General features: G+C 39.9%; 1 protein-coding gene across 6 annotated transcripts in view; it reads left to right on the forward strand.

The window, feature by feature from the left end:
- SON (SON DNA and RNA binding protein) overlaps positions 1 to 15567 on the forward strand; it is a 614305-nt gene that overhangs the window by 492145 nt on the left and 106593 nt on the right. For 2 of the 6 annotated variants that reach the window (XM_086935337.1, XM_086935338.1), the window contains one exon: positions 9042 to 11407. The exons of the other annotated variants lie outside the window; for them this stretch is intronic. Coding sequence is in view for 1 of the 2 variants with exons in the window: in XM_086935338.1 (XP_086791464.1) it covers positions 9042 to 9065 (24 nt within the window). In the remaining variant the exon portion in view is untranslated. Of the gene's footprint in view, positions 1 to 9041; positions 11408 to 15567 lie in introns of those variants that run through there. 6 annotated transcript variants of the gene reach the window in all.

Consider the following 15567-nt stretch of genomic DNA (forward strand, 5'->3'; position numbering starts at 1 on the left):
ACAGTCGGGAGATGTAGTATTGACCGGGTTCCTCGTCGAAATGCAACGATACCCACGGGTTGCGGGGGATAATATACATTCCAAACGCTAACAGAAGCGAATACAAAAACAAGACCGATAGTTTAGAGCAATCCTGCTTTTATGGGTATTCGCATGAAAAGCATGTTTCCCACAAAGAGATGATAAAGGAGGGGTCTACCGGCAGTGGATGATAGTATCTGGCCCCGATCTTAGGTATCTATCTCCACACAATTAGATGATGATATAGGGGTCAACTGGCTATAATTGATGGTAACTAGCCCCGATCTTAGATATCTTTGTCTGCACTTGAACCAGTAATGTTATTGGCTACAAGGATGATGTGATGAGGACTCTGTTGCAAGATATTAATGGTCCAAAATATTTCGGAAATGTGTGATGTCTGGTATTTATATATATATATATCCATCATAATGCTTCACCAGGGCAAGGTAACCATCCTCCGTATGCGGGTAGTAAAGGTTAAAGAGACCCCATAATTTAAGGCACGTCCTTCATAATGCCTCCCTAGGGCAGAACAACCTATCCCATTATCGGGGTAGTGGTGGCTAAAGTGACCCCCTAATTATAGGTGTTGGCTGTCCCCTAATCACAGCTCGAATTCCTACCCATCATATAATTATGTAATTGTGTCCTATGTGTTGTCCCAAGTGTGTTAATTTCTTAGGGGGACAACCACTAGATGTGATGATAAGAATATACATCATGACTGTGTGGGTGATCAGAAGTGACCATGGCCTTATTTGATTTGAGGAATTGATTTATTTACAGTTGTCTTCCCAGTGTCTGCCAGGGAATGTCATCATTTAATCCCACTTTGTGGCTTCTTAAACGATAAACCCATTGTTGTTCTCGCTGCAGTAACACTCTTTGATCATCTATTTGGTGTCTGCTGGGTTTTATTTTCTCTATCACGGTCCATCTTAGATCTTCTATGCTGTGTCCTTTCTCAGAGAAATGGGCCGTGAGTTTGGTGTTCGTTTTGCCACATCTTATTGTACTCCGGTGTTCCGTGATTCTGGTTCGTACCTTTCTACTGGTCATCCCTACATATATTTTTTGGCAGGGACAAGTTAGCAGGTAGATCACTCCCTGGGAATTACAATTGGTGTGAGATCTCTGTTCCCAGGGAGTGTGGAGTCCTAGATCAATTGAAGTGGAATTGTTCGTCAAGTGGCAGACACTGCATGTACCACAGCGTGTGTGTCCCGTCAATTTAGGTAGACCTGTTGCAGCGGTGTTTTCTCTTACTAGTTCCAGGTCCCTGGGTCTAGTATGTATAAGAAGATCCCTCAAGTTCTGGCTACGTCTAAATGAGAACAGGGGTGTCTCAATTTTCATACCCCCTGTGTTGAGTACCTTCCAATTCTTCAAGACCAGCTTTTTGATCTGTTGTGATGCCGTATTGAAGGTGGATACAAAAACCGTTTTTTTGGTCTGAGGTCTCATGTTTTTGGACAATAGTGCATCACGGTTCGCATTGAACGCTCTTTTTTGTGCTTTTTTGGTGACTCGATGGGGTACCCCTTCTGTTGTAGTCTTGAGGTGAGATTTTTTGCTTCCTCAGTGAAATCATCTTTTTCAGAACAATTTCGCTGAATCTGGAAGAATTGTCCTACTGGTAAATTCTCCCGTAAGGAGCGAGGATGAAAGCTCTCGAAAGCCAATAGGGCATTCTTATCCGTGGGTTTATGGAAGACCTTTGTTTTTAGGGTGCCGCCACTAGATTCAATCACTAGGTCCAGGAAAGGTAGGTTGGTCTTAGTGATGGTCGAAGTGAAATGGAGGAACGGATTCTGGGCATTGAGCCAGTCGAGAAAAAGATCAACAGATGTTCTCTCACCCCTCCATATCACTAAGACGTCATCTATATAATGTCTCCACAACCTCAAGTTGTTCGTCCATGGCCCACTAGTGTTCAGCACTGTGAGTTCTTCGAAGGCTCCAACATAAAGTCCGGCCAGGCTGGGGGCAATAACACTCCCCATGGAAGTACCATGGGTTTGGAGGTATAATACCCCCTCAAATTCAAAAAAGTTTTTAGTGAGGGCTATTTCGGCCAGGTGTCAAATAAAGGCCCGTGGGGTTTGATATGGCCAGTCTCTTTCGAAAAGTAAGGATTCGAGGATCCTCAATGTCTCACGTTGTGGGATATTCGTATAGAGGGCCTCTATATCAAGCCCTATCAGAAATTCGTGGTCAGGATCAAATGCTACATCTTTCAACAAATTTAAAATATCCAGGGTGTCCCTCAAGTATGTAGGTAAGCGTTGTACCATTGGCTTCAAGAAAATATGTATTCCTGCCTGTATAGGTGGGAATAGTTTGACCAAGGGCATCCTTGGCAGGCTGTAAAATCTCCAAATCATAAGTTGACATTATATTATTTATTGCCTCACCATATACATTATGTGGAAAATGAGGGGTATTGTCACCCTTATTGTTTTGTACCCCACAAGCCCGAGTAAATGACATTGGGCAGATTGGAGAATTAAAATCGCCAATCCAGATAAAATTAAAAGAAGTTTTCGCCTCTGCTATCAGCTTTGCTATGGCACTTTCTAATTCAACAATTACTTTGTCGAATATATTATTATAAAAGTTAACTAAAAGCACCTCATGGCCTTCCTTCTCATTAATCCATAAGATTTGGGAGTGTGTTCCTACGGTTAAATGTCTAACAACAGTCAACGTTAAATTTAAAGACAATAGGATAAGCAATCCGCCCTTTGCTCTACCGTGCCGCGACCTTAATGCTTCTAGGTGGTAACAAACAAACTCCTCATAGCTGGGTTTTACGGAACACCAACTTTCTTGAAGACACAAGATGTCATGTGATCTCATGAAATCAGGCCACCCCAACATTCTTCCTTTAGAGGCCCAACCAGCAATATTCCAACTGACAATTGATATTCCCTTCATATTTCCACAGACAAGCTGGTCTTGGGCAATATTATAATTAATATCATCCCCACTATACTCTTCCACATCAATACCAGCATTTAGATTATCTACATCCACCAATCTTTGATCGTTTGCCGTGCTCCCTATTATAAAAACAATTTTGGACCCACTATCGTTAGTCAGATCTGAATTAGACGTCAAGATTGTCTTTGAGGCTCTATGCTTTTCGCTTGATTCATTCACCAAACTCTTGGGAATCACACACACAGGGGGCCCGCAAACCTGGTTAAGTCAGTCATTTGAATCCAACAAACTTAAGGCTTGATATCTATTTTGCGTTGGAACCTTAATAACTGAGTGATGGATAGGTATATAAGGTCTACTTCTGTTGTTGTCGAGGGGCACTTTAATAAGGTGGCTATAGAAGTAGCCAAGCGGGCGCAAACACACACTATTCTCGTCACAAATTAGGGAGGCCGCTCTTAACAAGACAGTTGTGGCGCGTTGGGGATGTTTAAAATTAACAATAACACAGTCGCCCCTGCAGGACTTACTAGAGTTGCCGATCCAATGAACCCTTCTGGTAGTTAAAACTTGATCAGCATAGGTAATTGGGAACCCACATTGTTTGTGCAGCCATGAGACTGTCTTATTCTTAAGAGAATCGTGTGATTCCTGTGGGTATTGGGTCGAATTGATTTCGGGGGTTGGTACATTGGTTAAAACGACCACATATGGTGCACAGTCGAGGGGTTAATTAACAAAACGTTTATTCTTCACTTCTGTTCGCCCCGTCTTCCTTCTGGGACTGTTATTGCCGTTTTTTTTGGCACACGATTTGCGAGGGGTCAGGTGCAACTGCTTCAACTGCGCATGAGCCCCCATTGGGTAACTTAGATGTATCATTATTAACGCTAGAGCCCTTGTCAACAGCTCTAGATCTTTCAGCTATATCGATGTGGGTACCCAAAAGGCCTCCTAATCCAACTACTTCCACAGAAATCAGATCAAGTTTAACCATTAGGGGTTTAACGATCTTTTCAATCTTTGCATCTATAATACTGATCAGGAAATCTAGTTGCTCAGTGTCTATTTTAAATTTAGCACTATCAACTTATCCTAAAGCGTTCAGTTAAGGAAAACAAAGACCAAAATACAGTAATAGAGGGCTTATGTCAGCTCAATTCCTGATACCTTGCAAATCAATAATGAAAGCAAACATACAGGAAAATCGTAAGTCTCACTTTGGCGGGTATGAATAGACTCTGCTACAACGTCCACAGTCCGTGGCCCAGCCCAGCCTCGTCCTGCCCCGGACTGCCACAGACTGTCCGGCCCTTGTCCCGGGCTTCTCCCGGCGCGTCCCGCGCGCGTTCCCACGACGCGGGGGCTCAGCGCTGTTATATGCGCCTCTGGGCGCGGTTGGTTCGTCCTCTGCGTCTTTCGCCGCAAGGGGTGCTGGGGATTGTGGTCCCAGTGCCTCCCTCGCCTCGCCGAGTTACAGGGAGGGGAGGAGGGGGGAAAAGGCCAACGCTGGCAGCACCAGGCAAGAGAGTCAGCAAACAGCCGTTGCCCACAGATGTGGTCCCTCGTGGCTGTGAATGAGAATCATGCGTTCCTGAATGCTACTCAGTTTGGGTTTAGAAAGCATCATAGCACCGAACTGGCCCTGATCACAGCATCCGAATTACTTAGGCAGACAGTTGATGCAGGAGGCAATGCAGCACTTGTGCTGCTTGACCTCTCTGCTGCATTTGATACGGTGAACCATCAAAAATTGATAGAAGTCCTGAGGGGGATTGGTATTAAAGGGAAAGCGTTTGCTTTACTTGAATCATTCCTGTCTGGCCAGGAGCAATTTGTGGCTCTTGATGAGTTCAAGTCACCGATCTTTACTTTGCCATGCGGAGTGCCACAGGGCACTTCATTGAGCCCAACCCTTTTTAAGATCTATTTTGCACCGCTGGCTAGGTTAATCAGGTCCATGGGTTTCTCAGCTATTTCATATGCTGGTGACACCCAGATTATGATCTCGGTGACAGGCTCGCCTGCTGACACTGCTGCACCATTTCACACATGTCTTCATCTGTAGTGTAGTTCCTATATTCCCAATAGGCTCTGCTCATCGGAAAAATATATACTGCAGCTTAGACGTAGGACTAAGGTCAACTAGGTCTCTACCGCATATATTAGACTTAATTATGTGTGTGCTAGCTAGCTCAGAGGTCACTAGAAACTTTCTCGAAAGTACAAGAAGGGATTAGTTCCTGACAACCATGTAACATGTCAACTTTGTTTCCCAAGAATAAGAAATCAATCTTCAGAGTTGCGGAAACAATAGATAACTATTTTACTCAGTCAATCGTGTATACTTCGTTTCACCAGAGTTGCTGAGAAATTAGAGAGACGGGCGTTTTCAATAAAAGGTATTTATTGAACAGTCTTCTATCTCAAGCATGAGAAATGTACTGCTACAATAGTAATGCTGGTTATAAAGTACAAGGCATATAATACAAACAGTATTATAAAGTAGTACTGTAAAAGCATGATATGGTTTCTAAGCCATAAGTTACTTTAAATAGATAAAATGCATAAAATACATACAATGATAAAAGAGATGGCTAAAAGTACTCAACTGGTGCTTCTAAAATACGCCTACCCCGATGTACCTGACCTAAGCCTAGCACAAGGGAAGAAATAAGTTTAGGAGTAGTTTTAAGTTTAGTATTCTTTGCCTAGAATCTGCCAAGAGTCTAATCAAGAATTCTCTAAGGGTCTAATCAGCTCCGTACCTTGGTTTAGAATGAAGGAGGTCTTGTATCTCTCTCTCAGGACTCCATCTCCCAGATACCCACAAGGGTAAGCTGGAAACACTGGAGCTGGATTTTTCGGTAAGAGAAGAAACAGCGTCTCTCAGTGCGTCTGCTGGAGGGTCGGCTTCCTTCGGCACTTGCTGCTGCAGGGCGTCGGGCAAGTAGTTAGTCGATCTGCTCCAAGAACCACCGTGTTTTAGTTTGGGCAAATGTAGGCATATTTATACCATGAAGGTGCCGAGTTTGACGCATGATTGGACTTAATAACTTCACTCAAAGGTTCATTTCCTAGAAAACTCCAGGATTTCTTGGATAACTTAATATTCAATCAGGGGGAAGATCCTAGCTGCTGAAGGCGGGTTTCTCCAAGAAATCGTTGTGAATTCTCAGAAGTGGAAGTAGCCTTGCCGTATTTGGGCTGTAAGGCTCAAGCCAAATATTGTAATGATTTCTATGCCTATATAAGGATAGGGTAAAGTATACCTATATAAGGGCATGAATCAGGAAAAGTTACACTAGGGTCCTAGATTCGTTTACAACACATCTGGCTGGTGAATGGATGGCCACCAATTGCTTGAAACTGAACTCTAGGAAGACCTAGTTCTTACTCTTTGGTGGCCATACTAATGTTTGGTCCCCTGCTCAGTGGCCTTTGGAGCTGGGCCCATTACCGACTCCTACGAATAAATAAAACTTGGGAGTCATGTTTGACTCTATGCTCTCATTCGAAAGCCATGTTAACCAGGTTACATCCCATTCCTTCTACACATTAAAACTACTGAGAAGGATTCTCCCATGTATTCCGGCTGAGCTGTGGAAACTAGTAGTCTCAGCTCTTGTTATATCTAGAGCCGATTACTGTAATAGGCTTTTCATCAACCTGCGAAAGAAGTGCTTATCCAAACTGCAGATCGTGCAAAACGCTGCGGCACGTCTCTTGCTGAACATTCAAAGACATAAATGTTTCACCGGTGCTCAAAGAATTACACTACTTGCCAGTGAAGAGATGGATCGAGTTTAAGGCTCTTTGAATTGCTTTTAAGGCTACGCATGACATAGGGCCTAGCTTTTTTAAACAGAATCTAAAGCCTTACATTCCTGCTCGCCATTTTCGCCCATCTCATGCCCATAATCTGATTGTTCCCAGGTTCAGGAAGGCGTTGAAGACCTGGCTGTTTAATCTTTGATGTGTTTCTGGACTGTCCAGTCTGTCATGATTGATGAGCTAGCGCCTTGACACCATTTGGTGAATGTTTTGCGCTCTATACATTTTTTTCATTTAATTTCATATGTAGAAGAGTTGGACAAAGATTAGAAAGAGAATGGGAAGTATAGTTTAACTGTTGAGAATAAAATGTTTTTCTAGACACTGCACAGAGTAACTTAAGTAAAAGCTGGGGAACCAGACTCTGTGTTTTAGTTTGAGCCCACTTAATTTGAGTGCGAAATGTAGGATATGTGATCGTAGTCAACATTTTCCCCAGTGTTGTAGAAATGACAGAAGGGTAGTGTGCAATGGTACTAGAGGTGGTGGAATTCGGCTGTGTAAGATGTAGATGGGGAACAAAAAGAGAAATGTAATTTTGATGAGATATGATGAGGAAGTAGAGCGGCAAGTCCCTTTCGTATTTGTCCTTTGACATTGGTAGAATAAATACATCAAGATACAGTTAAGATGCCAAAGGTATTTGCAGCCTTGTCTGTTCTTAACTTGATGTTGTAGTCAACACTCACACAATCTGACTATACTCTTATCTTGACCACAAAACTCTCCTATTAAGAAGTCTACCTCTAATCAGAGGCAGACATCTTATGCATTTTTTCATCCAACCACTGGATAGAAAGACCGAAGGGTGAAGAGCTCTTTCAGGAAAGAATAAAATATCCGTCCCTCTCTTGAGGTGCATTAGGAAAGGCTTTCCCATCGTCTGGATGTTTTGAAGAGCTTTAAAAGATTGTGTAATTAGTTGCTATGTTCCAACTCATTACCAATTTGGTGTTTGGTGAGAGATGCCATACGTTTTTATGTTGAGGATATTACAACATGCTTTGAGCAAGCCTAAATTATTAACAATCAATAGGTGTACATTAGATGCGGTCTACCTCTTGGCCTTCTCCTCTTTAGCCACTTGGGTGCTACGGCACTTCAAGGATTTCAGTGTAATTTCCATTGAAATGAATGGCCACTCCATGACGAGCTGAGCTCGTCATGAGCATGGAAGTGGTTAGAATACATTATAAAATGGCTGAGCTGTACACCATGTTTAAAAGTGATAGTAAACAACTGGATGTTTTCTGTAGTCTTTGAAAAGTGGCGAGAATCCATAACATTCTTCAGCCGCATGCAAAGTGTTTATGGAAACAAATAGCCAGTTTTTAATCATTTACAGAACTCCATTAAATAAATAGACCGTGTACTTTAGTCTGAGATGTTTCTGGTAGAAGTCCTAGTTTACTGGACATCTAATAACCTTATGCTCCACCTGAATAACCAGAGTTGTGTTGCACTTATTAAAGGTTAGCATATATATGATCTGTTTTCACATTGTGCCTTATTTTGATATGTAGTCCATGTGAATGGGAAACAGCAACAAGACTGATTTAAAAGTATTTATACAGAATGGGAAGTGAAGAGTCTCCAAACATAACTTTAAATTAGATGGCAGATACATTATTTGTGAATGTTCCTGCCTTAGCGTTTAGTGGTCTGCTCTTAAATCACAGATCCTGCTTGGTCTCCAGTGTTACTTTTTCTTCCTTCTGTTGCATGTTCCCTCTCAGCCCATTTTCCTTTATTACTTGATAGCAGAATTAAAAACAAAATTAGCATCAATGATTAAGGACCAACATTTTTTTTTTTTTTTACTTTTATAGTTAACAATCAACATAAATGTATGGATGTTTAGATATTTACTAAGTTGGAACTATGTTTATGGACCATGTTCAGTTCAGTTTTAGCAGGGTTTAATCCAACTTTAAAAAATAGTCTACAACAGAACTGCTCATGTAACTTAGTATTGTTGGCAGTTATGCCTAGTATGATTTGGGCTACACTTAGTCTTCATTTATTAGGTGCACTACTGATTGATCCTAGTGTAGTCCTCGCATTTCAGGCTGGATAAGATTCCTATTGTGGGATGTAAGAGGTAGATTTTATGATCGTTCATTAAATGTGACTTCTTTTTCCTTAATGCCCCCAAATCAGTATTATTGTAGATTGAATTACTGTAAAACGTGCTTTTATGCAAATTCTGCAATATACATATTTTTGTTTTACATTTCTAGATTTGTAGGAGGAAAGTGGATTAATCGTAATTATAAACCTGTTGCCAAACAGCGGCGTTCTCAGTGGCTGAAATCCATTCCTTAATGGCCTAACAAGGACCACATGCTGCCAGATTGGTTGGTTACGAGCCAGGTATTAAAGAATACTAAGAACGGATTTGTTACAACCACAGAAATAAGGCAAAGAAATCTCCTTGACATCTCCATGATGCTTTAGATTTATCCAGATTTCCAATGTGAAGTTCAGCAGAACAGAGGGTGAATCTCAGCTGACTACGCCGCCTCGTGCCAGTTGCCGGATTTCCAAGGAGGAAAAAAATCTAAATTAAAATTAATGTAGTGGAAGATTAATTTTTTGCATAGTACAGGTTAATCTTATCTAGCACTTTTTATCCTCACAAATTTGTGAATCTAAGACTTGAAGCATTACCTCTGATTGCTGCTTCTGACTATTCAGTCCACAGAGGAATTTTCAGTTATGGTCACATTTTGACTTAAATTCCCAATTTCAATTTCTGATGGAACTAAACCATTTTTTAAACAGAACTAGTCTTGATTGAAATAAACGAAATACTTATGCAATAACAATAGAAAGTAAATTGTTTCTGTATTTTTTCTATTACCTTTCTGCATTATTCATGCAGAGGAAGCATCTTTCTTATCGACTTTCCACCGCTTTTCAGCATTTAAGATTCTGTTACTGTTCACAACTGGTTGGATTCAAGAAGTAAGCAATAGATTTCAGAGTCTGTCTTTGAAACCTCCTAAATCCTATTCAGTGATGATATTGATTATATATCAGTGTCTCCAGGGACAGGCAGTTTCTCCTCAGCGACTCGAGTATATGGAAGTTGCAGCCTTCAACCCTCAGTTACTACTGTATAGAATGTTTAAAGAAGCAGCATCATTACCAAATAATTTAAGTCCTGCTTATTTACTTTGTTTTTTTTACTTGTTTTGTTTACCATTACTGAAATAAATGTTTGCTGTTGTGTAAAATCACGTCCTACGTTCCGATATTACAATGTTTTGGTTGTGGCGTACAATTCATCACTGGGAATCTGTTGTAAAAGCCATCCCGGTGGCTTCAAAGCCACGCATTATGTATTAGAACAGATGTGGTGGACTTCTAAAGCTTACTGCATTACCAATAATGTGGCAGTGTTCAAGCTGACGATTAGCAGCGTAAGAAAGATTATTTTGTTCATTATTTTAGGAGAACCCCAAACCACACCTTCGTGCAAAGGATGGGATATTATTGCCCAAGGTTCATAAAACAAAATTGTTAGTAAACTTTTTGTTTTAGGAGCTACTTACCATTCACTTACCCTGTGTTTGCAATAGCGCACCTAAGAGATTGTATTCATTTTTAATTAAAAAGCCACTCACCAGTCTCCTTCTTTCTATTTAAACTGTTTTGTTGAAAGCGTTTCAATAAAATTGCAGTGTAATATAAAGGGACCAGAATGGTGAGATGTTTATGAGTGACTTATTGATTTTTTTGTTTGTTTTATTTCACTTAAGATATGCTTTCAAATGTGGTTACAGTGATTAATAGATTGTTTGGGGCACTGTATAGCAAATTGTTCTCCCATATTTCATGGAATAATAAATCTGTTGGTGCATATAACTCCTATGTGAAAATGATCCAGTAATCCATGAATTTAGTTGATGTACCATAGTTTATATGCACACAATCTCCTAATACTTTGCAAGTCAGTATGCAGGATTGATACTAAGATGGTGCAAGTATTCATATTTTCAGTATACACAATATATTGAATTCACCTAATCAGAATTGTTTTGTGGGGCTTGGTTTTGCGATTAAACAACCTGTTTTAACGTTTATGCTCCCAAGGCTATTAAAGTCCGCTTGTATTTGCAGAAATAGGTGTGAAGTTCCAAAAACCTCTGCATAATCAGGGCCGGACTTGCCGTAGTGGGCGCCGGGCATTTTCCCGGTGGGCCGGTAGGGTGGGGGCCGGTTTTTTGACCGTGAGGCCAGATGTGTTACTGGAGGCCAGTTTAGCAGGAAGCTACAAGATTGTATAGGTATAAGAAAATATTAATTTCCAGGTTACTTTGGTACATTAGTTGTGAAATTGGCTGCTCATAACGGCGGTTTAATGTGTATCTAAACCGTTCAGATTTTTTTCACAGTGAATTACTCAAATGCATTATGCCTAAAACAATATTGTAATAAGGCATTGCTCCGTATCAAGTACATAATGTAGCAATAGGTATTCATTGTGAGATCTTAATATTCCATTGGTGCATATTAACTATGGCATGTCTCTTTCAGGTGAAGCAAAGTGACAACATTCAAATGCTGTTATAAGTTACAAATAAATTCATTCATTCAAAGTAAACTAAATGACACCAATGTGTAAATTCATGTATGAAATAGATGTCCTATTGTGAAGACTTCACAACTGATTAATCAGCGAGTAACATTTTGAATTATAAAGCGGTTAAAAGCAAAACCTGTTATTCTACTTTTCTCCTTAATTTGAGGTAGATTGTCAGGCTAAAAGGGAAGGGTATCTGAAATGTTCTTGGTAAGAGAAACTCGAGTAGAAGAAATGCCCACATTTATGCTTTGTTGTCTTCAAAAATGCATGGCATGGTTCTTGGACACCAGTGCATGCTGAGATAATAACTTTTGGTGGACATTTGCTTCAAAGGTCTTGAAAGCATGTTGCTGCAGTATCCTTTTAAGTTACATTCAACACTTGCTCTTTAACATGGCTTCAGCAGTAGTGTGAAGCACTGCTGGTGTTTGATGATATAAGATAAGCATACTCTCAAGAAGTTTTAATGTCACATGCATTACACCTTCGACCAAAAGGTATCTAATGATAGTAGAATAGAACAGTTGTGCATGGTCAGCTGCATATATATTTATATAAAACTTGAGTTCACCTGGGCAGAGATCTATTTTTTAGCAGCTGGGTAGCAGGAAGCACTATATTTTTAAAAGCTCGATTAATCTAACTGCTTGCCGCCATTTGCTTCATGGTTCGGTCTTGTATGTTTCCTTTTCAGGGATGGACTGAATGAAGCATTATCTACTCTGTCCGCTGGGATGGGCTGAAGATAGTCTTCAACCTTAAATTCCTACTTTGATATGTAATGTATGAAGACCCATACATTCGAGTTTACCTCTTGAGTTAGTTTCAATTTCGGATACTACATTAGGTAAAAAATTAAGCTGTTTCTTCGAGATTACCTCATGGGTAACAAAGAGTATCTATTATATATACTACATTTGGAAAAACTCTAAGCTGTTTCTTGTGTTGCTATGGCAATAGATGTTTAGATCTTCCCTGCTGACAGTGCATGCACTGGCTCTACGGAGGCTATTGTTTACTATAAGGATCTTGGATTCCGCTCACTGCTTACCATTTGTTTGCTTCATTGTCACTTTTCTTTCCTGTCGCCTAATTCGCCAGCCCATGCCAACTTTACTTCCTGTTCTTTGGTGTGGAGCATGGGCCAACTGCTGATTGATTTAACTTTGGTAGTGTCCATCCACTGCTTGTGCTGTGATTCAGGTATTTTTTTATATTTCTTCGTCCCCTCCTATTGCTTCTTTTCTCTCTCCCCTGTGCTCCTATTGTTTCTTCCCCTTCATCAACCCCCTCTACCTACCCCTGCTGTCCAGTTGCTTTATCCCTCCAGTTGTCTGTTGCCTTCCCCTCCACCTGCTATAACCCAAAAAAGCGATATAGAGAGCACCTCATCATATTGCTGTTTTATTTCTGTTCTGTTCCCAATCCCTTTCCACCCTCCCTGTTTGTCGGTCTTGTCTGCTCACTTCTCCCTGTCCGTCTTGCCAACCCGGACCCAGAAGAAGCAGAAAGCGCTATGATGAGTCCAGTGCCGGCTGCGTCATTGCGCTGTTTTCTAACTTTACTATTAGCATGCTGCACTGTTATGCAGCTGTACAACATGGCTAAAATATGTGAATTGTCTAACTCGGTTAACTTCACATCATGTATAAAGTCTGTCATGACCTAAAGTCAATGCAAATTTGTGTTGATAATTTCTAACTAATGAAGAGCTGATAAATAATTAAAATAATATTGCAATAGTGCATTCGTATTCTCCGATCAAACGCAAACAATTCGAGAAAGAGAAGAATAGTGCAAAAGCAATGTGTGGTATTCTTACATTTAACTTAAGCTCCCATACTGTGCTTTATACAGTGCAAAGGCAGAATTTTTTTGCTGACACTTCATCACTTCAGGTTCATCTTCCGGGTCACATGCTGCAGAATTGTCAAGATGTTGACCTGTACCTCAGAGCGAATGACAGGTACTTGCAGGTTTATTTGGTTTGTTTTCATGTACGCATTATTATATGCGAAAGTTAAGGGTACTGTAACAGTTTTACATAAAAGCTTTGAAGGTTTCTTTTTTTTTGTTTCCCTCTTGTCACTGCATCGCTATGCTATTTTTATTTCTGCGTTTACGTATAGGTATCTATTGCTGTGTATTTTTGTAACATAGTGACACATTGTAACATTTTAAAAAAAAATCAGTGAAACTGAAGAAAGGCGTTGGCAAGGACTCCTACTCTGAATACTGGGATCTTCAGAATGCAAGTTTAATATGTTTTTAGTTTTCGATCATCTTTCTTAACGGACATCTTCGAAAGAAGAGTGGGTACTGCTAAAGCAGTCATAGGTGAAATAGAGGAACACAGTAACCAATCTCATAGTTGTAATTTTGCAGAACAAACTACGATTTGAATTAGCACAGGACATGTCATTGCATCAAAATAATTGTTTCTTATATTATTTCTAGTGATATGAAAGGCTTAATTGGGCGTAATTGTAACTATCGTGGATTTTAGGGCGCATTAATTTGCCAGAGTAAAATCGACAATCTAATTCAGAGAAATAATCAACATTGTTGGAATTTAGTTTCCTAATTGCATTTAAGAATATGGATTTGTAAATACCGAAGAAGGAAAGGGATTGCGGATTTTCCGGGAAAAGTTACGACATATATACAAGCTTTAAATATAACCATATAAATATACTTTTATTTAATTACAATAAACCATGATAATCATGAAATGCATAGCACGCCAAAGTTGTTTTTGTGAGTATATTCATAAAAAAGTAGTTTTTTTATCCTGGTAAAGCCTATTAACCTACTCTAGTGAAGAGGAAGGTGTAATTAACTTTCCAGGATGGCTAAGTGTTGAAACACATGCCATATTCTATAAAGGTGGGTGTGGAAGAAGGATTTCTTTATTGTGAAAAATGCTCTGTTCTACTTTGGAAATTCTTTGTGTTTTTCAATTAGAGTTCTCCTTGGTCTGTTGTAGATTCCTACAAGTGGTCTGCCGAATATGATTAACTACACAAAACTGGGGCTTTGTGAATGGGGCTCATGATATTTATACCGCAGCAAATAACTCAGATTTGCTGCTATAAAGTAGTATACATAATCTTAGTTGAAGCGAATGAAATAATAGGTGACAGTAGACGATGTGGTATTTGCTATTATCTGGATGTTTGGTATTAACCTTGATGTTGCTTTTTTTTTTTTTTAATCATGCGGTGTAACTATCAATAATCCCTTTCATCTCTAGGTTGTTGTCTTCTATGCTTCTATATGTCCTGCATTCTCTATTCTATGAAAGTTGCTCTGGTTTGATACCTTCTGTCCCTGGTTTTAAGTACCCCGTCCTGGCGTTTATGAGCAGAGGAGCTAACGCCAACCTATGACTGGTGTTACACCTTCTTAGGGTTTTTCTATATAATGTGGTATTACTGCATTTTCGGTAATTTTATAATCTCTTTTCTTTAAATGAGCTTACTGCAGTAAATGCAGGTTAACCAGAATGTGCTTTTAGCACTTCCTTCTGGCACACTTAGTGCAGCCCCTACTGCTGTTACCCCAACGAAACCCATTCATTGATCACGTGTCGCAATCTACATTATGCAGAAACGTCACAAAAAAAATCAGAACCTACTACATGAAGGTTGGTGTGGATCCTGATTCTGTTGTGGTAGAAGACGACACAATTACATAGCTCGGCATTCCTTCACAAAAGACAATATGGATAAGACTTTAGGAAACATATATAGAAAAGCGTCCGGGATATAATAAAAAAAAAATTGGTTCCTGAACATCATGTCTATGCACTATGCCGGCTTTATTCTGGACAATCTCTCTTCAACACTTTGACTAAAGGAGTGCAGTTCCAGATTATACCTCTACATGTTGTCAAACATTTCAAGCAGTTGGTCCAGATTAGACTATGTTAACTCACTGCTGACTGGTATACTTAGAACACTTCACACTCCAGTGAAAGCAGCATTTCATGCTGCTCCAAATTCATCTCTTGAACTGAGAAATTTGAATAAATCACAAATGTTAATTGTCATTCACTACCTCCCGACTAAAAACCTGCAAAGTATCATACACAAAAACCCTTCTCAGTCTTCACACTGCCAGTCTATAAAAGTAGTTCTCATGTTCACAATAGAATTTTGCAGCTCAGGTGCTCT

Source organism: Lissotriton vulgaris, chromosome 8 (genome assembly GCF_964263255.1).
Source record: "Lissotriton vulgaris chromosome 8, aLisVul1.2, whole genome shotgun sequence".
Classification (NCBI taxonomy): domain Eukaryota; kingdom Metazoa; phylum Chordata; class Amphibia; order Caudata; family Salamandridae; genus Lissotriton; species Lissotriton vulgaris.